The 26171-nt window shown below is 37.7% G+C and overlaps 2 protein-coding genes across 2 annotated transcripts in view; one reads left to right on the top strand and one right to left on the bottom strand.

Moving 5' to 3' along the window:
* The window catches only part of PDSS1 (decaprenyl diphosphate synthase subunit 1), a 33146-nt gene extending 17946 nt beyond the window's left edge, over nucleotides 1–15200 (bottom strand). Inside the window, exons 1-4 of the mRNA XM_074266984.1 lie at nucleotides 15016–15200; nucleotides 7624–7685; nucleotides 6705–6825; nucleotides 3758–3888 (exon numbers count right to left, since the gene is read on the bottom strand). Of these exons, the coding sequence (XP_074123085.1) occupies nucleotides 3758–3888; nucleotides 6705–6825; nucleotides 7624–7685; nucleotides 15016–15159 (458 nt within the window). The 5' untranslated portion in view covers nucleotides 15160–15200. The remainder of the gene's footprint in view (nucleotides 1–3757; nucleotides 3889–6704; nucleotides 6826–7623; nucleotides 7686–15015) is intronic.
* A 49-nt stretch (nucleotides 15201–15249) lies between these two features.
* LOC141542523 (protein adenylyltransferase SelO-like) overlaps nucleotides 15250–26171 on the top strand; it is a 59375-nt gene continuing 48453 nt past the window's right edge. The window contains exon 1 of the mRNA XM_074266972.1: nucleotides 15250–15740. Coding sequence (XP_074123073.1) covers nucleotides 15509–15740 — 232 coding nt within the window. The 5' untranslated portion in view covers nucleotides 15250–15508. The remainder of the gene's footprint in view (nucleotides 15741–26171) is intronic.

The raw sequence follows: 26171 nt of genomic DNA, 5'->3' as shown, positions 1-26171 counted from the left end.
TTGCTTTCCTTTACTTGAATAAACCTGTTAAGAAAAAGACTTGCTAACTTACACTTTTTTTTTTTTAAAGTGGCTACTTTGTTTAGTGATAGTACCACTCTTTTCTCCTAATGGGAAAAAATGGTTCTGCATAGTTTTAACCTAACTTGTTTTAGAAGTCTGCCCATTAACCATGGGTATTGCATTGTCTAAAAGAAGATAAGTACATGATGGTTAGGTTTAAAGAGAACAGAGAAAATCAGAATACAAATACAAAATTCTGACTATTGATTTTCTTGTATGACTCACATAAAAATGGGAATTTTGCCATTTTAACAGGAAGCATTTCAAAGTCCATAATTTATTGTCTATTTTCTTGTGCAGTCAGTTCTTTTGCTCAAGTAAAAATTACCAGGAAACTACCAATAAAATTTTGTAGCTACAAAATTATGATTTCTGACATCCCAACTTCTTCTAATCTAAAATTTAAATTATACTTATAGACAACAAAAGCAAAGTGTTATCATATTCATATGGGAGGAAGATAACAAGAATACTGAATCAATGGCGGTTCTCCAAACTCCTAATCTAAAGGCATGGGAGGGAGCAAACATTTGAATTTATTGAGGACCAAAAGCAATGAAAAACTTAAATTTCCATAAACAAGAATGGAATTTCAAATCATCATAAAAGATTCAGAGGAACTGATCTTATATAACAAAAAGGGAATAAGAAGTATCTTTCTATTTTATTACATAAGGACCATGGGTCAAAAACACCATCCACTCATGTCTTTAAGCCAGGAATTCAACAATAAGATCAACAGCCATTTATGTAAGGCATTTGTTATTTCACATGTGTTATAGCCCTTAGTACTTCCAGATCAATTTAGGTTGATCATAATGGAGTGGGCAAGTTATATTATAAAACCATTTTCTTGCTAGGAAAAGAGACCCAAATAAGCTGGATTCCAATTTTGCTGTGTGAATCTGGGAAAGTCACCTGATCTTTATGGGACTCAATTTCCTCATCTGTAAAATGAGGGAGATTAGGAGTTCTTAACCTGTTTTTTTTTTTTTTTTTGTCATAGACCCCTCTGATAATCTAGTAAAGTATATGGAGGTACCCTTTTTCTGAAAAAAATTTTTAGGTCCATAAAATAAAACAGGATTACATAGAAAACCAATTACATTGAAACATAGTTGTTGTCTTGCCCAAGTTAAGAACCCCTGGCCTACATCATCTCTTCTGTCTCTTACAGTTCCAAATCCTCTGATCATTTCAGCTGAATGCAATGGGAAAGGCATAGACTTTTACAGTTGTTTTAAATATCAAAGCTCATTTACCAGACTATTTTGTTAACTGAATTCTGGTCTAGTAAACAAACAGACAGAGAGAAAGACATACTGCCTACTGGTTAGTAATGGAACTTACCTTAAAACAACTGTTAAGGTCTCCAGCCTTTCTCATGCATTCACAGGCTGAGTGCCACCTCCATTTCCACAAGCTGTGTATGTCAGCAGCCTGGGACTTCCTGGTGGGAAGCAGTAGGGAAATGGCAGCATACCCTGAGACACTGGAGGTCCTCGTGCTTCCCCGATGTTAAAGCAGCAACCTCTTACAGGCACCTTTGCTAAGGCTGCCTCCCTCCAGGGCTGCTATGTCAAGTGTGGCTTGGTTTCTGAGGTTGACCCAGTCCAAGGGTTGCTGTGGCTGTCTGAGCGGAGGCCCGATGGCTATAGATTCTTTCTAAGGAAAGGGGCTTTATGTAATGGAAAGAAACGCTACATTTCAGGTAGTGTAAATAAAAATGTGTTTTCTTTCTCCAAGTTCACAGGCCTCTGAGATCCATCCAGATTGAGGCAGTCAGTGGGCTTCATAAGAATCTTAGCACAAAGAGTCTGCCAAGCACCTTGAAGCTCTAGAGCTTTATGAAAAGGTGGCTTGAAAATGAGTATGGTACAGAAGGTTAACCTTCAGACTTCACTGTGTCCATTAACTAGTCACTAAACTCTCCATGTACCAAATAATACTCTAAGAGCACAAGCTCCATACTAGCTGATAGACTTGTGGAGAGAAGCTGCATACTGGGGATGTTCCAAGCCAATGAAACCACAGGTTTGGAGAAAAATGTACAAAATACATTTAATTTAATACAATGCTGAAACTGAATGGGAAAAAGTGGCAACTTGCGGATAGCTCTTTCCTACTATTTCTCCTGTTTGCATTTATCACTACTTCTTGGTACAAATCATTATTATCCTGTGATCTACCTAACACAGTATGTTAAACAAAGCAAGAAGACACTAACACTAAGCAAGAAGAGAGACTTTGTACTTTGACCACTCAAGTGCTAAGCAGATGGTTTGACGTTCTTAATATTGTTACAACCTCCCACCACCCCAATAATAAAATTACAAGCCTGTAGCCCATCTGTTACATGTACATATAAGACACTACCAAGCTTTGGGGGGACCCACATAATTCTTCCTTCTAAGGAAATCAAGCAACCACTATTCTAGCAGCTCTGGATCACACTGCAAGCTGCTGACTGTAAAGAGGGCTCTAAATGGCCCAGCTTTTCAAGAGACTTTTTGTTAGTTTAGGTGGCAAGACCAGCAGGGGAAAGGGAAGAGTTCTTCCCAACAAAGGGAAAAGAAAAAAAAAAAGTACTCTTAGTACATAAGGAAACAAGATAGATCCTAAAGTCATCTGGATGGCACTTGTCACAGTTTGAAATTTTTTCTACTTTCCTAAGGTTTTCTAATGAATTTGGCATGGCCTGACTTCCAGATAGCTCCAATGTTTAAAATTTTTGTATCAAAAAAACAGAAAGGCTACCAAAACCCAAAGCAGATTCAATTTGAAAACTTAATTCTAAGGAACCAATAGGTATTTTCCACTTTCATTTCACTTCAGACACCTACAGTTTTTTTTTTTTGCAAACAAGTTTGCAAAAAACATTCAATAAGGCAAATTCAAAGAATATCTAACTAGAGGGTCTCAATGACAGTGCTTATTGTCAATGTCTCTAATTTATTTCATTCAAGAAAAATAAGAATAGTTAAAATTTACATGGGCTTTAAATTTGCAAAACATTTTTTCTTGATACAATAATTTTAAAAACAGGGGCAAAGATATGTAAAGTCCCTTTAAAAATTATTATTGAAACTAAGTAGCCCAAAACATTTTTCTTACTTTCATGACTATTTTCTTCTAAAATTTGTTTTTCTTTAGGAATTATTATTTTAGACAGCCATGGCAGTTAATTATATATTGATGCTAGTTTACTAGTTTATACTAAGCAATATTTAAACTTATTAAGTTGATTTTCCATCTAGGTAATTTTTAAACAAGCCTGTATGCCCAGGAAGTTGTATTTCTTGGCGAGGAAATTAGCTGCTACAGCCTTTTCTGGCCTGTAGATATCAAACTACTGCTGAAGAGGTGGTTGTGCCAGGTTAAGAGGAAGAAGCTTGATTCTGGCTCTTCCTTCCAATTACTAATAAGCAGCAAGTTTTCAGGGGACCATAATTGTCAAACGAGGTCCCATTTGACTCTGAAAAAGTTGCTCTTTAAGTGGAGATCATTTTAGGATTTACAGATGCTTTAGGAAATATCATTGGGACCCTAAGAATTTGGACTTCTCAAGCTTCAGAATAAACAGACAAGTAATCATGAGCTACCTGCCCTATTCCAGGCCCTCTCCTAGATATTAAGGAGAACAGATTCCTTATAGAAGATTCATTAATAAAGCATTCCAAGGAACATAACTCACCGGCAATTGTTATGATGAATATTGCAAGCTCGGGCCATTAGCACCACAACAATTGGTCGAAAAGCTTTTCCTCTGCCATCAAAGTAGTATTCACACATTTCCTTAAGTTCTGTTGTAGACACCAATAATTCCTGAAATAAATGATTTGGACTGTGATGTCCAGAACCCACAAAGAGCCAAAGTAATAGAAGCCTTCCTGACACTTACTAGCTACATTATCTAGGGTGGGGGGGGAATGGCAGTCAGGAAACCTCTGAGTCTCATTTTTCTCATCTGTAAAATGGGAAAAATCACGCTTGCACGATCGTGCCAACCTATCATTTGTAAAGCTATTATTTATAATGGTGCAATGGAAGAAGACAGGCCTTGGAATTAGGTCTCATCTTCTACCTAGCCTGGCTGAGTGGCCCTGGGGTAAAACTAAAGATAAGAGAATGCATTAACTGCATGATTAGAAGATGTTCCCAAACAGGGACTCCAGAAACCAGGGAAATCACAAACTCAAAGCATTATTATACAGTAATACAGTATTTCTTTCTTTTATAAATGTTCATGTCAAATACTAGAATTTGATTTGAAAAAGTTTTAATGTTCTGTCAATTTGGACAAACCTTTTCTGAAGACCCAACAGCCTCCTAGCCATCCCCTAGCTTGGCCTCTGAGGTTAGGAAAGTGTGATAAATGCTGTCGTAGAAAATTCATCAACACTTAAGTGTTTACTATGTGCAAGGCACTGAAGAGACAGACAAAAGCAAATAAATTTTAGCTCTCACAGAGCTAAAAACGTGTTGGGATAGGGTCCATATAGTTCAGAGACCTTGAACTGAGTAAGGAGTGAGCAGGGTAGGAAGGAGTGCACTCCAGTCACGAGGGTCAGTCAATGAAAAGGCATGGAGATGTAAGAGGGAGGCGAGTATGTATGGAGAAAGGTGAGAAAGTCAGAACAATGGGACTGGAGTACACTGTAATTTGTGAGTACGAGATTGATAACATTTTATCTGTCTTTTAGGAAGTTTGATAGCTGTGTAGAATTTGGATTAGAGAGGAGACATTTACAGCTGGGAAACTAATTGGGAGGCTACTGCCTCTCTAAAGAGAAGACATAAAAGCATGAAATGGAGTAATATTATGTGAATAGAAAAGGGGGCAGATATGAGAAATTTTGTGGACATAGGAACAAGATCTAGCAAATGACTAGGTGTGTAATTAAGACTGAGTAAGGAGTTGGCAATGACAATTTGAACCCAGAGGACTAAAAGGATGGTGGTTCTTTTTACCCTTAACCTGGAAGAGGAATGTGTTTGAGAGAAAAAGCTAGCATTATGAGATGTGTATTGTAGATTACAGTCCGCCAAAACAATAAGGATTTTCTGAGAGAATTCTTTCCTGGTCACTGATGCCGTAGAGCACAGAGACTCCACAAGACACTGGCTATAGCCCTAAAATAATCTGAGAGATGGCTCAGTGGCAGTAAGTACCCACCATAGGTACTGATGCCATGCTCAGAGAAGAGGAGGTGGGGAACTTACAAAGCAGAAGGGGGCGGACAGAGTCCAGAGTGGAGCAAATCAGAGGACAATGGTAGGCATGGCCATGCTGAAGACAACTCTCAGAACTGCCTACTAAAGTTCCCCATTGACACTATTCTGCTCCCAGGAGGCTTTCTGAGTCAGAGCACTAATTTCAATCATAACTGTAGATGCATCCATAGCTTTGTCCTGGCCTATTTTTTCTTGGTTATTTTTATTAGCTCTTGTAGGTATAAATATTATTCCAAGTTTTGTTCATGCAGTTCTGATCCTACATTATCAACTTTTTGAACTCAAATCCCCTTAGATATTTCCAACTCATGCTCCCAAAGAGAAGCCTTTTCTCTCCAAACTCATCCCTCTTCCAAATTTCCCTATGACTGTTTGGGTACCACCATCTTTCCAATTACTCAGGTTCACAACCTGATGTCATTTTTATTACTTGATTCCCCCTCACTTCAAATGCCCACTCTAGGGGCAAAGTGAAAGAAAAACAAGACAATCAATGATCCACTGACACCAGAAAGAAAAATCAAGAAGAGTCCCTGCCCTCAAAGAACTTACATTCTAAAAGGAGTGAACATATAATAAAAACAACAATTATTAATATGATAGTTAACACTTTTGTAATGCTTACTGTGCTAGGCACTATGCCAAGGGTCTTGAAATTATTCTCTCATTTAATCCTCATGATAACCCTGGGAAGTAGGAACTATAATGTACACAGAGGAAGAAACAGGGGCAGATAGCAGTTAAGTGACTTGCCTAGTAAATGTCTAAGGCCAGATTTGAACTCAGTCTTCTTGATGCCAGGAACACAACTGAATTTACTGAGCCATCTAGCTGCCCAATCCATATGATAAGCTACAAGATTCAGTGTAGTAACCTTGTAACCTTAGAGGGGATAGTACTAGAAGCTAGAATAAACTAACAGAAAATAATTAACCTCAATCTGAGGTTAGAACATTCATTTTAGATGCAGTAAGAACTAAGAAAAAGGATATAGCACTATAAGCTGGAATACTAAGATAAAGATTTCATCTTGAGCTGGGCTTAAAGAATGAGTAAGACTTAGAGGAAAAGACAGAACATCCCAGTTGGGTAGAGTAGTGAACAAAGGTAGAAAGAAATAAAATGGGCATTATTTGTGAAGGGGCCTGGGTCTGGATCAAAAGTTTCAGGTTGGGGGCTGAGGTGAATATATAGGGTAAGGCTGGATTATGAAGGGCTTTGGAAGCCAGCCCACAGTGCCTTTCAGGTAATGCTCTATACTAAACATTTATTTTTGAGAAAACGTATCTTTAAAACAAAACATTGACCAGATAATAAGACAACTGAAACTGATCTCTACTTATTTCAATGAATCTGCATTGCTGTCTCAATCTATTTTTATAATTTATTTTATCCTGCCACCTTACCTTTTTTATATCTTCATATAAATCAGTCAGGTCTCTCCGACCAAGCTTAAAAGGGTCTGTGTATGTCTCACCACTCTGTGTTTTACTATAGCAGCCTACCACCTGAGTTGTGTGATGAAACCTGGGGAAAGCAGTGATGGAAACAAGAGGCAAAACTCTATTTCATTCATTAGAAAACATTATTTTTCAGCAAAAGAAAATGACATGCAAATTAAGATAAAAAAAAGAGGTCATTATAAATAAAAAAAAAACAAACCCTAATATTATAAACTTAGGACATACAGATTTATCATATTAGAGATCAACTCTTCTTACATTTACCTATCTGAAAAAAGAAAGGATTAAGGGTCCTAATGTGTTTCTAAAAACAGAAGCCTTAATCTTTTCTTCTATAGAGTAACTTCTAGTTATTCAGAATCAAAACACAAAATTTTGGTGTGCAACACAATAAATGAATATTCATAGAGATGACCCAGAGGCAATAAAAAATACAAAAGTGCTTTCGAAAGCTTAAGAGATGAAACTATTTACAAGCTTTACATCAATTGTGATTTATGGTACTTTCATTCTAACAGGGCCCAGCAGATTTTTCAAGAACATTTCCAGGCTTGGAAGAAGATGCCTCTCCTATCATCCCCACTCCTTCATTTTGTCCAGGTCATAAACAAAATTGTCAAGTGAACTAATGATCCACTGCATCACTAGGACACTGGGGAACTAAAATGTAATTTTTTTTTTTTTTTAAAGCATTAAGACGATGGTTATCACCAACTTCCCAGCCCTATGTGGTGACTCTCATTTAACCAGAATATTCCAATTAACCAGAACAGCTTATTTCCAGATTATTTTGAATAAAGAGATTCTTTGTGCTATTCAACAATTTCTGCTGTTCAATGTTTAAAAGCATTATAAAACTTACCGTGATATACTGTGCTTATTAGAACAGGATAATAAACTCCTCACAAGATTGAAATTAGGCATCTATAAAAGAAAAGACAAGCCAAAAGAAAAAAAAAGTTAATATTGAAACAGAAAATATCTGTAATTCTTATTAAATAAAAATTCTTTCTTTTAAGTTCACTTATTTAGTTGGACTGTAAACTTTAGCAAAATGACAATTCTGGAATGAATTTACTCTAATTTAAGTTAGATCCAATCCCATAACAATAAACTTTAGTGACCTGGTTAAGTGACACAACACAGTAATTTGTAACTTAAAAAGGAATAGGGCTGACAATTTTTTAATTTATAAATTAGGTAAGTTGATGTATATTGACTGAGGGAGTTTGTACATGGGGAGCTCTCCATACTAATAAAATTTTCAAAAAAGTATATTTTTATTTTGGAGAGCAATTTGGAACTATCTTCAAAAACTGTGCATACTCTTTGATCCAGCAGCATTACTACTGAGCTTATATCTTAAAGGAGGAAAAGGGACCCACATGTGCAAAAATGTTTGTGGCAGCCCTCTTTGTAGTGGCAAGAAATTGGAAACTAAATGGATACCCATCAATTGGAAAATGGCTGAATAAATTATGGTATATGAATGCCATGGAATACTATTGTTCTGTAAGAAATGACCAGCAGGATGAATATAGAGAACCCTGGAGAAACCTTTATAAACTCATGCTAAGTGAAATGAGTAGAACCAGGAAATCACATACTTCAACAACAATACTATATGATGATCAATTCTGATGGATGTGACTCTCTTCAACATTGAGATAATTCAAATCAGTTCCATTTGTGCAGTGATGAAGAGAGCCATCTATATCCAGAGAGAGAACCATGGGAACAGAGTGTGGAACACAACATGGCATTCTCACTCTCTCTGTTGTTATTTGCTTGCATTTTGTTTTCTTTCTCTTTTTCTTTTTCTTCCTTCTTGATCTGATTGTTCTTGTACAACAGGATAACTGTATAAATATGTATACATATATTAGATCTAACTTGTATTTCAACATAACATAACATGTGTTGAACTACCTGCCAGCTAGAGGAAGGGAAAATTTGGAACACAAGGTTATGCAAGGGTCAATGTTGGAAAAATTACTCATGCATATGTTTTGTAAATAAAAAGCTTTAATTAAAAAAAAAAAATGCCTGGCCAAAAAAAAAAAAAAAATATATATATATATATATATATATATATATATATATATATATATATAAATAAAAACAATATATTACATTTTTTGCACAGGTACTATACTTTCAATTCTCTTGCCCAAATGTATTTTTTTTAATTTAAAAAAAAAAAAAAATTTTTTTTTTCAAAAGTACTACCATCATCTCAGTGGAAAGCCAACTGGGCTTTGCAGAGAACCCGATTTCAAATCCTCAATCTCTGTAATAGTCAGCAAGTAATTTTCTCGCTAGCTCCTAAGAATATTTGACTGCCCTATATGTACCCAGATTCTATTCTTTCTCTCTCCTATTATCAGTCCTAAGACCCAACCAATCAACAAAACTATGCCCATCAAGAAAAACAAAGGCTGAAGCTGAAATCTGCATTTTTCTTTATTTTATAAGTTAGTTAATAAGTTATATTAATAGTTTGACACAGAAGCTGCAGAAAACAATTTGACTTCATAAGTCCATATTGTTTTTTAAAAATGATTTATCACTCTATCTGGATCTTAAAAATTTATTTTAAAGTTACTCATTTTCTCTATAAAGTCTATGAGTTCTTCTAGTACCAAAATAAATATAGAAAAAAGCCCTATTTAAGGCAAAGAAGGGTATTACAACCAATTCAGATGAACTTCCTTATACTGGGAGCATAATTTCCAATAGAGTACTTCCTACTGGAAAAAAAAAAAAAAAAAAGAAGCAGCACTAGTTACAATTATGGAGAAGAGAAATTTGCACAGGTACTTGTAATGAAAAGGGCAGTTTCTGCAATTTATTCACAAGTACAATGCCTGGCACATAATAAATGTTTAATACATGTTTACTGATTAACTGATGTCTCAATCATCCTAGGGTAATAAGACTATAACTAGAAGACATCTTTCTCTTTACTTCTTATGAGTAAATATTTAAACCATTTCCTTTCACCCAGCTTTTTAAAACCAACTTAACCATAAATTAGAAATCTTATAAGGTAAATTATAGGTAGGAAAAAAATATAGAATAGATTTGAACTTCAGTATTTCAGAATAGGACAGTGAGGTTGTATACCTCGAACTGGAATCAGAAAGATTCACCTTTCTCAGTTCAAACCTGGCCTCAGATTCATCCCAGGCAAGTCATTTAATCTTATTTGTCTCAGTTTCCTCATCTATAAAATGATCCAGAGAAGGAAATGGTAAACCACTTCAATATCTTTGTCAAGAAAAATTGGATACAACTGAAATGAAGGAACATCAACAACAATTTCAGAATAATAATCTATGTTTGTTCACTTCAAATCCTGACTCCGAGCCCTACCACTATTACAGCCATGCATTCACCAAGAATTAAATCAAACTAAGTTAGCGTTGTATTTTGCTTCTTTAGTCCTTCCACAACTATTCCTGAGATCCATAATTATGGCTCTTCTAGTACCCTCTTCTCACTTTCTTTGATATTATATAGCTGCCAACCAGCTCCACTTCCATCACCAAGTGAGGTGCTCACACCTTAGTCCTTACCACAGTAAAAAGTGATTACCTGCAAGATACTTAACTCCAAGACAAGAAAACTGCTCTTTCCCATTCCTTGCCTTCATCTTACCACTAATCTTTCCCCTAGTCTAAGAGGAAGCGATTACCTTCTTGTTAAAAGAGCAACTCTCTCCTTACTGAACTAAGGGCCTAGCTCAGGCACCACCTTCTGTCACAGACAGATATTGCTGCCCTTCACCAGTCCTCTTTCCCTAATCCTCCCTTTTGGGTGACTCCACCACCAGCCAGGAACTATCTGCTGCTAGAAGGAGGCACAAACCTGGGCTCTCTGGATCCACTGTCAGTTCAGGCTCATCTGGACTGGTCCCTGGTTGCTCATGGCAAGTTAGAAGGGGCCATGAAGAGCCATCAAGTCCAACCTTCTCATTTTACAGATGAGGGGACTGAGGACCAGGAAGATGAACCTACAGACCTACAGACACATGGGAGCCAGATGTGCTCTGGCTCCAGCCCCTCGTCACCAGGTTTCCACCATGCCCCAAAGACTCCTGAACTCCCCTTGAGTCTGTACATTCATGCCCTCAAACCCTGTTTAAATCATGCTACTGACACAGTGCGACTGACCTCTGCAGGGACTTAATCTCCCCTGACTAGGAAACCATTATTTGTTGCAGGATTAAATCAATGCTAAATTAGATTTAACCATTGTCTCCTCAATTCTACTTAGTACCTTGTTTCAAGTTCTGGCCCATAATATCTCCTTTAAGATCAAATAAATCATACTGAACCATGCTAAATTAGATAATTATTATCTCCATCAATTCCACCGTCTTAGTACCTTATAAGAATCATAACAATTAGATAACTAAATCAGTTAATAATATTCTCATTCCATAAATAAGGAAAGTTTTATATATTTTAAGGGACTTATTCATGGCCATATGGCATGACTGCAACTCAAATCTAGGTCTTCCAATTCAAATACTCTTTTCATTAGTTTGTCTCCCAACAGGACTAGTGTCTTACCCAGTCCAGTCCCTAATTATATTAACTATAAGCCCTGAAATAGAGCACAAATTTGATAATGCGAATAATTAAAACTGAATGAATTTTAAAGCCATAAATGAAATCAGAAGCATCTGAAAATGCTTAAACGTTGGCCTCTAGATTCTGAATTCTATGCCCTACCCTCTCCTTGAGATAATTTAGTTTTATGGATACAGTTTATGATACTAGCTTTCACTATCCAGTCAAAGTAGACTATTAGCTAGAGTTGGTCTATTTTAGGCCTCCCTTCCACACCTGGTCTAGCACAGAATTCTTAGTGCATTATTCAAAATGCAGCTCAGAAGCCACATCCCTCAGGCCCTTCCTGACCCCTTTTACCATTAGAATTCTAAACCTTTTAAAATTACTCTATTTCCTTATTGGTGTATGTATTATAAAGCTGGAAAGCTTTATCTTAAGATTAAGTTTAGATCATTTGTGAAGTCTGAAGGACTACAAAGGTCTTCAAGATGTCGGAAACTGTCCTTGGCACACAGGTATCTAAATGTTAACTGAATTGAACTTTTGTATATAATCTAGTTCTTTCCTTAAAGAGCTTATATTTATTTTATTATCATTTAATTCTGGGTTCTCAAAGCAGATTCCATACTTTAGTTAAAGACTGGTGACAGGTTAAATGTTGATTGTCTGAAGACCAACCTAGCTAGTCAAAAATGCTAGTCATCAGGGGATAGCAATTCAAAGCATAATACAATGGAAAGAAAAACTGGACTTGAAGCCAAGAAGGCCTGGGTTTGAATCCTGATTCAATGATTTATGACTTTGTGACCTTGGGAAGGTCACAACCCATCTGTAAAAGGGGGATAATTCACAAAATAATTATAGGGCTCAAATGAAACAATGTATGTGAAGGACTTTATAAAACTGAGCTATCATTAGTATTACTAAACTGCTTAAAAGAACTGCTCACAGTAATAAAATCTAGGCTCCCAGTCTGAAAGTATAATAAGTTTCAAAAGACAACTGAAAAAAGATCACAATGTAGTATATTATTGTTGAGTGATCTCTACTTTATGTCTCATTCTCCATCCCTTCACCTTACATTCAGATTAAGGCAAAAACCTCATTCTTAACTATCCTGATTGTATCCAAAATTAGTATCAGTATTCTTTAAGAAATTAACTCCAACAGTCCCTTGCTTCCTACTATAAAGTACTACCTAGCTTGAGTAAGGACTTTGAGCTTTCCATAATCTGGCCCCACCCAATAATGCCCTTTCCTCTTTTTCCTCTATGCTAATTCTACATAACATCCAATTTTTACAACCCTATAGGAAGTCTTTCAGAACTCTTGGGGGCCTTTAAATTTGCAAGTCTGTTTTCTAATTGTTTTCCTTTCCCTCCTCTAAAATGTGCACAGCTCCATATTATAGTCAGGACACAACTAATTCTCCTACTACAGTGCTTTACTCTTCCTAGTTTTCCACATAGCATTTAGCATTGTACCTAGCATATATTATGCACTTAAAAAAATCAACAAATCTAAGATCTGGAAAAAAAATCTACTCTTTAGGGTCTTACATTCTACTAAAGGAGACAAGGACAGAATATGAGAATACAAATAAACACAAAAGTAATCATAAGCAAGAATGTTAGAGTGTTCACATTAACTTAAACTCAGGAAAACTGGACCAGTTTTAAAGGAAGAGGATTTTTATGACTTGGAGGTGAGAAGGAAGAATTATTCTACTCAATGAGGCAAGTTGAATGAAAAGGCATGGAGGCAGGAGGTGGTTTTTTCTATGTGAGCTCTTTGAGAACAGGCACTCTTGTTTTTTTTAATCCTTGACTTATCAGGTGCTTAATAAGTGTTAATCTTTAGAGGAGAGAAGACAATTTGACTGGACTGCAGTCTTAGAGAAGGGAAAGTGACACAGAAGGCCGAAAAGAGGCCGGGACCAAATTAAGAAAGGGCTTAAAAACTAATTATCTCTTATCAAGAGGGAAGAGGAAAGAAAGGGAACAAGCATCTATTATGCACCTAAATTCACCAGTAACTGCTAAAATTAAATATCTCATTGGTTCTTAGAGGCAACAGGAAGGCCCTAAAGTTTATTTATTAATTAGACTAATGATGATATATCTGTGCTTAAGAAAAAGCAGAGGATAGATTATGATGGAAGATAACTGAAGCACAATAAGAACAAGAGGCTGTTAATATTCTAGAAAACGGCGATAAAAGCCTTGAAGTAAAGCGGTGGCTGGTTATATGAGCAGAGAGAAGGAATCAGATGAGATACATGGAGAAGGTTGAAACGGGACTCGAAAATGTATTTGTTGGAGTTAATGCATATGAATTTTGGCCATTCAACCAGACGGTCAGCTTCTCTCTATCTTCTGGTGTTTCACATTTCCTCCACATAGGTGGAAGCAGAGGGGGATGGGAGAAAGAACATCCTGACTCAAGTGACTTAGTTTCCCCACCCATGACATGAGAGGTAGAAGCAGTTTCGATTCTAAGGTTTATTTCCTAAGAAAGCTCCATTTTCCCTTTGGCTATGTCCTCGTGGTTCCTTCTTTTCCCGCCCAGGCCCTCCCACAGAACCAGGTAAATTCTTTTCAACTTTCCTCAAGTACATCTTAATCTCAAATTTTGGGTATTTTACCCTAAATACGCACCCTCCTCATGCTATCCCAAGGAAGAAGGAATAAAGAAAAAAGGAAAGAGTTAAAAGTGAGTTTAAGTTTCTAACATAAATCCGTCGCTCTCGGCTATATTTCAGTCCCAGCACTCTCTTCGGAAGTCCCGGCTCCCCTCTGATACCACCCTAAGAAACAAGTCTCCGGGGTGAGAGCACTGGTCTCCCACACATCCGGGTCCCCACTCGGCCCCCTATACCGAATGTAATTCTCCACCTAAACAAGAACCACATCTTTATCTCCCCTTTCCCTGACCCTTTCCCTCAAAATACTTATAGCCTCTGGCTCTTGGATCTCGCAGCACCTTCCCGAGCCAGTTCTCCCACCTCTCCATGCCCCATCCCTTCCCTCAGGCGCAGAGCCCGGCGCTTCCCCCTCTCTGAGGGGCTCAGCTTCGCAAAGCCCTGAATGTCCTCCGTAGGACAGCCGGCCCCCATCTCCCTCTCTCTCTCTCTCACACACACACACACACACACACACACACGCACGCACACACCTGTGAATGTCTGTCACTCACACGCATCCGCGGCGATCTCTCAGGTTCTTACCACGCTCATAACTTCCTGTCTCTCTCTCTCTGTCTCTCTCTCTGTCTCTCTCTGTCTCTCTCTGTCTCTCTCTGTCTCTCTCTCTCTCTCACACACACACACACACACACACACTCAAATTCCCTCTGGTTCTCGTCACACTTACTTACACACGGTCTCTCTCACGCTTCTAGTTCTCTTTAAACTCACTCTTACACACTTAGGCTCCCTCTGGCTCTCATGACACGCACACACACACGTCTTTCTCTCCCTCCGGGGGACGATCCCCGAGCCCCTTCCTCCAGAAGTCCTTGCCTCGGGGCCTGCTTCTCGCGCCCCGGCTCGGCCCGCCCTCCCGGGCACACACACGCGCCGGCTCCCCATTCATTCCGCTGTCATTGGCGCCGTGACCTCTGCGCGCCCGGCGCCTCCTCTCTCTCGCCCTCTACCTTCCTCGCCGATTACTCACCTGATTCCGGGAGCCGGCTGCAGGACGGGCGGGGACCGGGCATCCCTGGCCTTCGGGAGGGCTCCGCAAGGCGCAGAGCCCAGGGCTCCCCGAGGCCGCTCTCCAAGAGCAGCAGCGCCGCCAGCGCCAGCCCAATGAGGCCATGATCGCGCACTGAAAGTGCGACCGGCGGCTCTGCCGCGAGGACCCGGAGCCGGAAACCTGGCACGAGAAGCACTTCCGCCCACACCCCGTCTTGTCGCGGCTCCCCCCCCACCCCCAGCGAGGCTGAGCCCGAAGTGCGCACGCCCACAGACCCTCTGGGTGGTCCGCTTAGAAGACTCGACGGGAAATAGGGGACGGGGCGGTGCCTTGGACACGCGCTCCGGCCCCGCCCCGCGCCTCGGGGCGCCGCTGGCTCTGGCACGTTGCTGGCCTCGCTCCCCTCGCAGGCTTTCCCTGGCAGGCCTCTCTTGGGCGCTGAGTCCGGGCCTGACCCGGCCGGGCCCAGCCCATGGAGAGGAGAGCGGAGCGCCCGAGATTGCGGATTCCGGGGTCCGTGTTCTTGGCGGTGCTGCTCTACTGCGGAGCCGGCCGCGGCCTCCTGGAGGAGCCTCCCGCGCCGGGGCACAGGCCCAGCCTCGAGCATCTTTCACTCAATGCGTCCAGTCCTGGCTGGTGCGAACGGAAAACCCGAGTGGGCACCTCGCTGGCTGCTTGGAGCTTGTCGTCCGAAAGCCTCGTAGGTACGGATGGGATCTCCTGGCGGCCAGGGTGTGAGAACCACAAAGCTCGTGGTCCTGGGCTGCGTGGGACCCGCGCGTGCTTACATAACACGTGCACGGTCACACTTGTGCTGGCCAAGGCCATTTTGGAGGTTGCCCGTGGTGTGGAAACTTCCTCTATCGGGCAGCAGTGGAATAGTCCGGAGTCTTAGAAACCTATTATGAAAGAAAACAACAGACCGCATCGGCAATCTCTGATTTTGGCATTTTGAACCGGAGAATGCCTTCTATTATCTACTGCCTCCGATGCTTCAGAGGCTTCCATTCTGAATCCCGAAATCTAGTGACCCCCCCGGATGAGCCCCTGCCATTACATCCGGTACCCACACGTATGTACAGTACTGTCATGTGTACTACTGTACTTATACCCCTGCGTGTACACACACACACACACACACACACACACACACACACACACACACAGATGGCTCTGAGAGGAGTGAGTTGATAAGCAGTATCTGAGCGGGAAGGGAACGTAGAGACTTTGTAATACACGCTCCTTATTTTGCAAAATGGGCCAGAGATTCAGTGACTTTGCTAGATGGCACAAAAATCACGGCCTGCAGCTTTTTAAGCTTGCACAGTGTGTAACTTTTCCCATCTGAACTGGTAGCAAATTGCTCCCAGAAATCGCAGGTGTCAGCAAAAACACCCCGCATCCACTATGTGATTCTTGCGCAGAGCTCCACGATGGCCAACAGGAAGAACAAACACTTCTCCTTCAGGTTACTGTCAGTTCCTGATAAGAATAATTGCTTCATTTTGCTCCTCTAAATAGAGTAGATGTTTATCACTAATTGTAGTTTGTCTAAGAAAATGAGAGACTGTTATTCAAATCTAGGCTCACTTTAACTGTTATAGCCTGCCTTTATAAACAGGTGCCGAAGAGTTCAGCCCTGTGGGAAGCTAGTGATTCGAAAATTCCTTCCATTAGTCCACTGTTCTTTGAAAGTTGCCTGGGACAACTTGCTCAGCTTCACTCAGTTATAATTCTGAAGGCAACACACTGCCCCTCACAACATATATACTGATTAGTATGTGTATTCCCAATTATGTGTAAACATTTTTAACATTAAAAATTTTTTTTGAATTCTAAATTCTCTTCCCCCCTCATGGAGAAGGCAGATAATTTGATATAGATTGTGTGTGTAATCATACAAAACATATTTCTATATTAGTCTTTTTGTGAAAAAACAAACAAACAAACAAAAAAAACAACAACAAACCAGCAAAAAATAACAGCCCCAAGAAAAATAAAGTTTTTCTACAGCCTTTCCAACAATTATCATTTTTCTTTTTGTTAATAAGGTAGTTATTGGATAGAAACACAGGTGTTTTGATCAGCACTTCTCATATTGTGATTTAAGGCTTTTGTTTAAAAATTTGATTGATAGAAATTTTTCCTTGAGAATTTTTTGTTCTTTGGCCTCTATATGGATATGATTTCTGTCATATCATTTGCATCAGTTCCTTATATTATATATGAGATATTTATTTTTTAATATTTCATTTTTCTAAATACAAAGAGAGATATAAAGATAGTTTTCAGCATTCCTTTTTGTAAGATTTTGTGTTCCAGTTTTTTTTCCTCCCTCTCTTACTGTTAGGATTCTTACAAGGTACTTATATACTTAGTTTACACCTTTAAAGGAGTTCATACTTTTAAAGGAGTTCACTCATTGGTTCACACATTAGACTTCACACCTTTAGAAAGCATATAAAAGGACAAGTCCACTGGGGGAAGATGGAGAGCCAGGAGTTAGTGGGGAGATTTGTAAGTCCAGGAGATTCACAAGTCTAAATTTAGGACAAGCCCACTCTGGGACTTTGGGAGATTCACAACTAGGATTGACTTCCAGGAGATTCACAAGGCAGAAACCTACAAGCCCATGCTCTGAGATTCAGAGTCAAGATTCATTCCCACTTCAACCTTTGTGCTGGCTGGAGACACTCCGACAAGAGCTCTCAGGAACCAAAAAGAGATAGGCCTCTAAGAAAGCTAACTGGGCCCAGGAAAAGATTCAGGATTTTCAAGTACATAATAAAGGATCTGGACTTTAACTCCTGGCTACATTTTGGGATTATTGAACTGAAGCCAAGGCTGCCTCCAGAAGCTCCCCAAGAAACCTGCTCCCAGAGAACAATTACAATTTAGAGAACAGAACATTACAGTTTTGGCACCTTACGTGGGGCAGACAGGATCCTGATTTCAGTGGAAAAACCTCTCTGACCCAGAAATTAGGGTGTGTTAACAAGGAAACTTTGTTCAAGAGCTAAAGTAGAATTTCAGCGAAATGGGGCAAATTTTTAGAAAACAGCCTTCATTTCAGTTCAGTAATCACAAGTGCAGCCAGGGATTAAAGTCCAAATCCTTTATTGTTTCCTTCACTTGGGGCTCCTCTAGTTTTTCTGGCGGCCTATCTCTCTCCTTGGTTCTGAGAGGACTGCCTTCTCTGCCTTCTGAATCTCCCCGAATGTATCCTGGCTGAGGCTCCAAGAGCTTCTAGTGGGCTTGTCTTTTTATGTGCTCTTTAAAAGTATGAAGTCTAATGAGTGAACCAATGATCGAACTCCTTTAAAGGTGTGAACCAAGTACATAAGTACCTTGTAAGAATCCTAACACCTTACTTCTCTCTTTCCCAAGACAGCAGGCAATCTGATATAGGTTATACATATATAATATTTTTTAACATTTCCATATTTGTCATGTGCAAAAAGATCAGGCCAAAAGGGAATACAATTCTCATACAATGAGAAAGAAAATGAAAATACATAAACAAAAAGTTGAAAATACTATGCTTCGATCCATATTCAGTCTCTATGGTCCTCTCTCTCTTGATAACGTTTTCTATCTCAAGTCTATTGGAGTTGTCTTGAATTACCACATAGCTGAGAAAGACTAAATCTATCATGGTTGATAATTGCATAGTTTTGCTGTTACTATGTACGGTGTTCTCCCAGCTCTGCTCACTTCCCTTAGCATCGGTTCATGTAAGTTTTTCCACGCTTTTCCGAAGTTAGCCTGCTCATCATTTCTTATAGAACAGTAATATTTCATCACATTCCTGTAGCAGAGCTTATTCAGCCATCCTATAACTGATAGGCATAAATTCAGTTTTCAGTTCTTTGCCATTACCAAAAGGAGCTGCTACAGACATTTTTGAACATGTAGGTCCTCTTTTATGATCTCTTTGGTATATATTGCTGGATCACAGGGTATGCACAGTTTTGTAACCCTTTGGACATAGTTCCAAATTACTCTCTAGAATGGTTGGATCAGTTCACAACTCCACTAACAATACATTTGTGTTCCAGTTTTCCTACATCCCATCCAACATTTTTCATCACATTTTTCTGTCATCTTAGCCAGTCTGATAGGTGTAAAAATAGTACCTTAATTTCTTAATTTGCATTTCTCTAATTAATAGTTATTTAGAGAATTTTTAATATGATTACAAATGACTTTAACTCCTTCATCTGAAAATTGTTCAGATGAGATATTTAAAAAACCCTTCCTATAAATTAATTATTAATTAAATATTAATCTTGTAATCTTAGCTGCAATGATTTTGTTTGTGTGAAAACTTTACAATTCTTATAATCAAAACTATTAGTCTTATCTTCAGTGATCCTCTCTGCTTGTTCTCTGGTTCCTGTCTCTCCATGAATTTATTTTCTTCTCTAATTTTTTGTTAACGATATTATCTTTTATATTTAGAACCATTTGGAGCTTATCCAAATTATTGATAAAAACGTTAGCGTACAGCAAGACACAGTTCAATTGAAACCTTCCTAAAATATGGAGATCAATTGCTCATTGTTGTCAATGTTGACATTATCAACATCTTTTTCAAGGGCACCCATTCAACCAATTTATAGGATCAATCTATCTGTCTAAATTCTAACCTATATTTCTCCACCTTTCTATAAGAATAACAAGAAATAGTTTAACAAACATTTTGTTAAAATGGATGCAAACTCTATAGCATTTAATTGATCTTCCAATTTAGTAATCTTATTAAAAATGGAAGTAAGATTAATCTAGAATGACCTGTTCTTTTTTTTTTTTTTTTTTTTTTTAAGGAACAATTATTTATTTCATTTTCAAATTGTAATTTGGACCTTTTTTTTTTTTTAAATAGCTTTTTATTTACAAGATATATATGCATGGGTAATTTTTCACCATTGACAATTGCAAAACCTTTTGTTCCAATTTTTCCCCTGCTTCCCCCCACCTGCTCCCCCAGATGGCAGGTTGACCAATACATGTTAAATATGTTAAAGTATAAGTTAAATACAATATATGTATACATGTCTACACACTTATTTTGCTGTACAAAAAGAATCGGACTTTGAGATAGTGTACAATTAGCCTGTGAAGGAAATCAGAAATTCAGGAAGACAAAAATAGAGGAATTGGGAATTCTGTGTAGTGGTTCATAGTCATCTCCCAGAGTTCTTTTGCTGGGTGTAGCTGGTTCAGTTCAGTAATGCTCTATTGGAACTGATTTGGTTCATCTCATTGTTGAAAAGGGGCTCATCCATCAGAATTGATTATCATATAGTATTGTTGTTGAAGTATATAATGATCTCTTGATCCTGCTCATTTCACTCAGCATCAGCTCATATAAGTCTCTCTAGGCCTTTTTGAAATCATCCTGTTGGTCATTTCTTACAGAACAATAATATTCCATAATATTAATATACCACAATTTATTCAGTCATTCTCCAATTGATGGGCATCCACTCAGTTTCCAGTTTCTGGCCACTACAAACAGGGCTGCCACAAACATTTTTGCACATATGGGTCCCTTTCCCTTCTTTAAAATCTCTTTGGGATATAAGCCCAGTAGTAACACTGCTGGATCAAAGGGTATGCACAGTTTGATAACTTTTTGGGCATAATTCCAAATTGCTCTCCAGAATGGCTGGATATATTCAGAATTCCACCAATAATGTATCAGTGTCCCAGTTTTCCCACATCCCCTCCAACATTCTGCATTACCTTTCCCTGTCATTCTAGCCAATCTGAAGGGTGTATAGTGGTATCTCAGAGTTGTCTTAATGTGCATTTCTCTGATTAATAATGAGTTGGACCAACACAATCCAACAGCAAGAGATAAAAAGAGAAATTCCATTCAAAATAACAGTCGATAGTATAAAATATTTGGGAATATATCTACCAAAGGAGAGTCAGGAATTATATGAGCAAAACTACAAAACACTTGCCACAAAAATAAAGTCAGATTTAAATAATTTGGAAAGACATTGAGTGCTCTTGGATAGGCCCAGCAAATATAATTAAGATGATAATACTCCCTAAACTAATCTATTTATTCAGTGCTGTACCAATCAGACTCCCAAGAAACTATTTTAATGACCTAGAAAAAATAACAACAGAATTCATATGGAACAACAAAAGGTAGAGAATTTCAAGGGAAGTAATGAAAAAAAAATTAAATGAAGGTGGTCTAGCTGTACCTGATCTAGAACTATATAATAAAGCAACAGTCACCAAAACCATTTGGTATTGGCTAAGAAATAGACTAGTTGATCAGTGGAATAGGTTAGGTTCACAGGGCAAGATAATGAATAAAAATAGCAATCTAGTGTTTGACAAACCCAAACATCCCAACTTTGGGGATAAGAATTCATTATTTGACAAAAACTGCTGGGAAAACTGGAAAACAGAGAATTGACTTTAATTTATAAGAAATCAAACCATTCTCCAATTGATAAATGGTCAAAGGATATGAACAATTTTCAGATGATTGAAACTATTTGCACTCATATGAAAGAGTGTTCCAAATCACTATTGATCAGAGAAATGCAAATTAAGACAACTCTGAGATATCATTACACACCTGTCAGATTGGCTAACATGACAGGAACAAATAATGATGAATGTTGGAGGAGATGTGAGAAAACTGGGACACTAATACATTGTTGGTGGAGTTGTGAAAGAATCCAACCATTCTGGAGAGCAATCTGGAATTATGTCCAAAAAGTTATCAAAATGTGCATACCCTTTGACCCAGCAGTGCTACTCCTGGGGTTATATCCCAAGGAAATACTAAAGAAGGGAAAGGGACCTGTATGTGCCAAAATGTTTGTGGCAGCCCTTTTCATAGTGGCTAGAAACTGGAAAATGAATGGATGTCCATCAATTGGAGAATGGTTGGGTAAATTATAGTATATGAATGTTATGGAATATTATTGTTCTGTAAGAAATGACCAACAGGAGGAATACAGAGAGGCTTGGAGAGACTTACATCAACTGATGCTAAGTAAAACGAGCAGAACCAGAAGATCATTATACACTTCAACCATGATACTTACTGTATGAGGATGTATTCTGATGGAAGTGGATATCTTCAACATAGAGAAGAGCTAATCCAATTCCAATTGATCAATGATGGACAGAATCAGCTACATCCAGAAAAGGAACACAGGGAAATGAGTATAAACTGTGAGCACTGTTTTGTTTTGTTTTGTTTTTCTTCCTAGATTATTTTTAGCTTCCGAATACAATTCTTACTTTGCAACAACAAAAAATGAGTTGGAACATCTTTTCATATGTCTAGAAATAGTTTTAATTTCTTCTTCTGAGAATTGTTTGTTCATATAATTTGCCCATTTATCAATTGGAGAATGTCTTGATCTCTTATAAATTAGAATCAATTCTCTATATATTTTGGAAATGAGGCCTTTATCAGAACCTTTGTAAAAATCTTTTCCCAGTTTATTGCTTCCCTTCTAATCTTGTCTGCATTAGTTTTGTTTGTACAAAAACTTTTCAGTTTGATATAATCAAATTTTTCTATTTTGTGATCAATAATGATCTCTAGTTCTTCTTTGGTCATAAATTCTTAACTCTTCTACAAGTCTGAGAGGTAAACTATCCTATGTTATTCTAATTTATTTATAATCTCATTCTTTATGTCTAGATCATGAACCCATTTTGACCTTATCTTTGTGTACGGTGTTAAGTGTGGGTTAATGCCTAGTTTCTGCCATACTAATTTCCAATTTTCCCAGCAGTTTTTGTCAAATAGTGACAAAAACTTTGTCTTATCCCAAAAGCTGGGGTCTTTGGGTTTGTCAAACACTAGATTATTAAAGTTATTGACTATTTTGAGTGACCTGTTCTTGATGATGTAATGCTCAAGTTCACTAACCTATAATTTGAAGAAGACAATTCCCTACAGTTGCCCTTCTCAAATCCTGTGTACTTTTTTTCTCTGTCATGTTTCAAATATATCTAGAAGTAGTTCAGCAGTCAATCACAGTCACCAGTTTTTTAAGTACCAGGAGATGTAAGTCATTTGGACTTGGCAACTTAAAGTTGTAAACAATTAATATCAACCATGACAACAATTGACAATTGACAATTAAAGTCAATGTTTCTGTAGGGCTTCAGTGGAACAGTGCCTTGCTTTCTGTTAATATTTAACAGTAATTTGGATAAAGACATAAATAGCATATTTATGCTATTTTATCATATTTATATAATCTAGTGGTATACCTAATATACTGAATGACAGAATAAGAATCAAAAAACTCTTGACAGGTTAGGAATTTGTACAGACTCAAACTAAGATTTACTAGGGAAAAATGTCAAATTTATACTGATTGAAGAAATAGACTTCACTGCATCTTCCCATCACTATTCTTTACAGAAATTAGGGTTCTTTTTGGGCAAAATGATGCATATATTAGACTTTGTTGATTTTTTTTTTACTGCCTTGCTTTCTCTTCTTAAAATTTAATAACTCTAAGGAAAGGTAAGGAAGGGAGAAGGTATTTAGAAATGTAGGTGATATAAAAACAAAATCCAAAAACTTCAGAAGTACAAGATGAGGGACACTTGATTAGACAGCAATTTTTTTTGAAAAAGATTTTGGGATTTTAGTAGACTGAAAGTTCCATATAAGTAAGAAGTGATATACCAGCTTCCTTCTGCCCCTCCCTCCCCCCCTCTGGTATTCAAGAACATTGAATATGCTCTTGGGAATTTCTTTTACAAATAGTTCTGATGAACTCTATCTTCCTTGTACCACATATAGTGTTCTGTGTTAAATTCTGGGCACCACATTTTAAGGACATTGATAAGTTGGGAAACCGGAGAAATGGCTAAGAGCTTTGAATAGGTGTATTATGAGAATTGGTTGAAGGAAATGGACTTATTTGATCTGGGGAAGAGAAAATTTAGGAGGAGATAATAATAGCTATCTTCAAGTACTTAAATGACTAAAGAGGATTTAGATTCATTCTGTTTGACTCCAGAGGACAGAATCAGGGAAATAAGTTGATTTCAGAAAGACAAAGTTAGCCCTAATGTCAGGAAAAAACTTACTAATCCTTAGAACTGTCCAGAAGTGTAATGAGCTGCATTTGGTGATTTGGTGTAGTAGGCTTTCTCACTAAAGGACTTCGATAAATGGCTAGATGACTGCTTATTACGGATGCATTAAAGGACTCTTGTTCAGCTGTGGAGTAACCAGAGGACCTCGGAGGTTTTTTCTAGCTCTCTGCTTCTATCATGATTGCTGTTGCCCTTATTATTATTAGAAGGAAATTATGGTTTAATCAGGTGAGGGAAAGCTATGCATTTTGGGGAAAAGAACAAAATAGATTTTGGATAATATCATACAGAAAAATTGACCAGGAAGAACCAACTTTGTACCATTTCTTTAATAATCAGTTTTTGCGGTGGAAAAAAGTGGGATCATCATGGGGCAAATGTTCTGAGACATTGTATATACTTATCTATAAAATGAAAACATTAGGCTAGATCACCTCTGCAGTTCCTTTTCCCTCTAAATCCAAAATCCTGTTTGAATTTTAAGAAGTTTTAAAAAAAAATATGATGAGCAAAAAAAGGTGCTTTATTGTTTGCTTTTATTCTCCTGTTCTCTTATCTCTCCATCTTACATATTTTTTACTATCTCTTACTATCAAATTGTAATGCTGATGACCCAAGACCCAATTTTTCTTTTTCAGCTTCTTTGGGCAAGAAAATCAAGGTGAGTAGGTCCATGAGCTATTTAGATATTGAAAACTTATTGCATACAGAGCCTAAGGATTTCTGTTTTGACTATTTTAACAGAAATATTTAAAAACAGCTTATGTTTCCCTGCTTTTTTTTTTTTTTAGCTTTTTTTTTCAAAATATAGGCATAGTTTTCAATATTCACCCTTGCAAAACCTTGTGTTCCAAATTTCTTCTTTCTTTCATCAGTTCAAATAAGTCTCTGCAGGCTCTCTATATTCATCCTGCTGATCATTTCTTATAGAACAATAATATTCCATAACATTCATATACCATAACTTATTCAGCCATTCTTCAACTGATGGGCATCCACTCAGTTTCCAGTTTCTTGCCACTACAAAGAGGGCTGCCACAAACATTCTTGCACATGTGGGTCCTTTCTCTCCTTTAAGATCTCTTTGGGATATAGGCCCAGTAGAAAGAAACACTGCTAGGTCAAAGGTGTGCACAGTTTAATAGCCCTTTGGGCATATTGCTCTCCAAAATGCTTGGATCATTTCACAACTTCATCAACAATGCATTAATGTCCCAATTTCCCCATATCCCTTCCATTACTTATCATAATTTTTTCCAATTATCTTAGCCAATATGAGAGGTGTGAGTGGTATTTCAAGTGATTTAGAGCATTTTTTTATATGACTATAGGTGGCTTTAGTTTCTTCATCTGAAAGTTGTTCATATTCTTTGACCATTTGTCAACTGGGAAATGATTTGTATTCTTATTAATTTGACATAGTTCTTTATATATTTTAGAAATGAAGCTGTTATCAGAAACATTAGCCGTAAATTTTTTTTTCCCCCAGTTTTGTGCTTCCCTTCTAATCTTGGCTGTTTTGGTTTTGTTTATGTAAAACTAGATAACTATAGTCATTGATTTTTTGTGTCTTATGTATCTAACCTATTCAACTGTTCATCACTCTATTTCTCTAGTATCATGTGCTTATGATGACTGCAGCTTTATAATATAGTTTTAGGTTTGGTATTGCTAAGCTACCATCCTTTGTGTGGTTTTTTTTTTCATTAATTTCCTTAATATTCTTGTCTTTTTGTTCTTCCATATGAATTTTGTTATTTTTTCCTAACTCTATAAAATAATTTTTGACAGTTTGATTGGCATGGCACTGAACAAGAAGAGCAATTTAGATAGAATTGTCATTTTTATTATATTAGCTTGGCTTACTACGAGCAATTGATATTTTTCCAATTGTTTAGATCTGACTTTATTTGTGTGAAAAGCACTTTGTAATTGTGTTCATATAGTTCTGGGTTTGTCTTGGCAGGTAATATTTTATTTTGTCTACAGTAATTTTAAATGGAATTTCTATTTCTTGCTTCTGGGCT

This window comes from Sminthopsis crassicaudata, chromosome 5, assembly GCF_048593235.1.
Source record: "Sminthopsis crassicaudata isolate SCR6 chromosome 5, ASM4859323v1, whole genome shotgun sequence".
NCBI classification, from domain to species: domain Eukaryota; kingdom Metazoa; phylum Chordata; class Mammalia; order Dasyuromorphia; family Dasyuridae; genus Sminthopsis; species Sminthopsis crassicaudata.
Note: the sequence above shows the minus strand (reverse complement) of the source record. Positions and strands in the feature narration are given on the sequence as shown.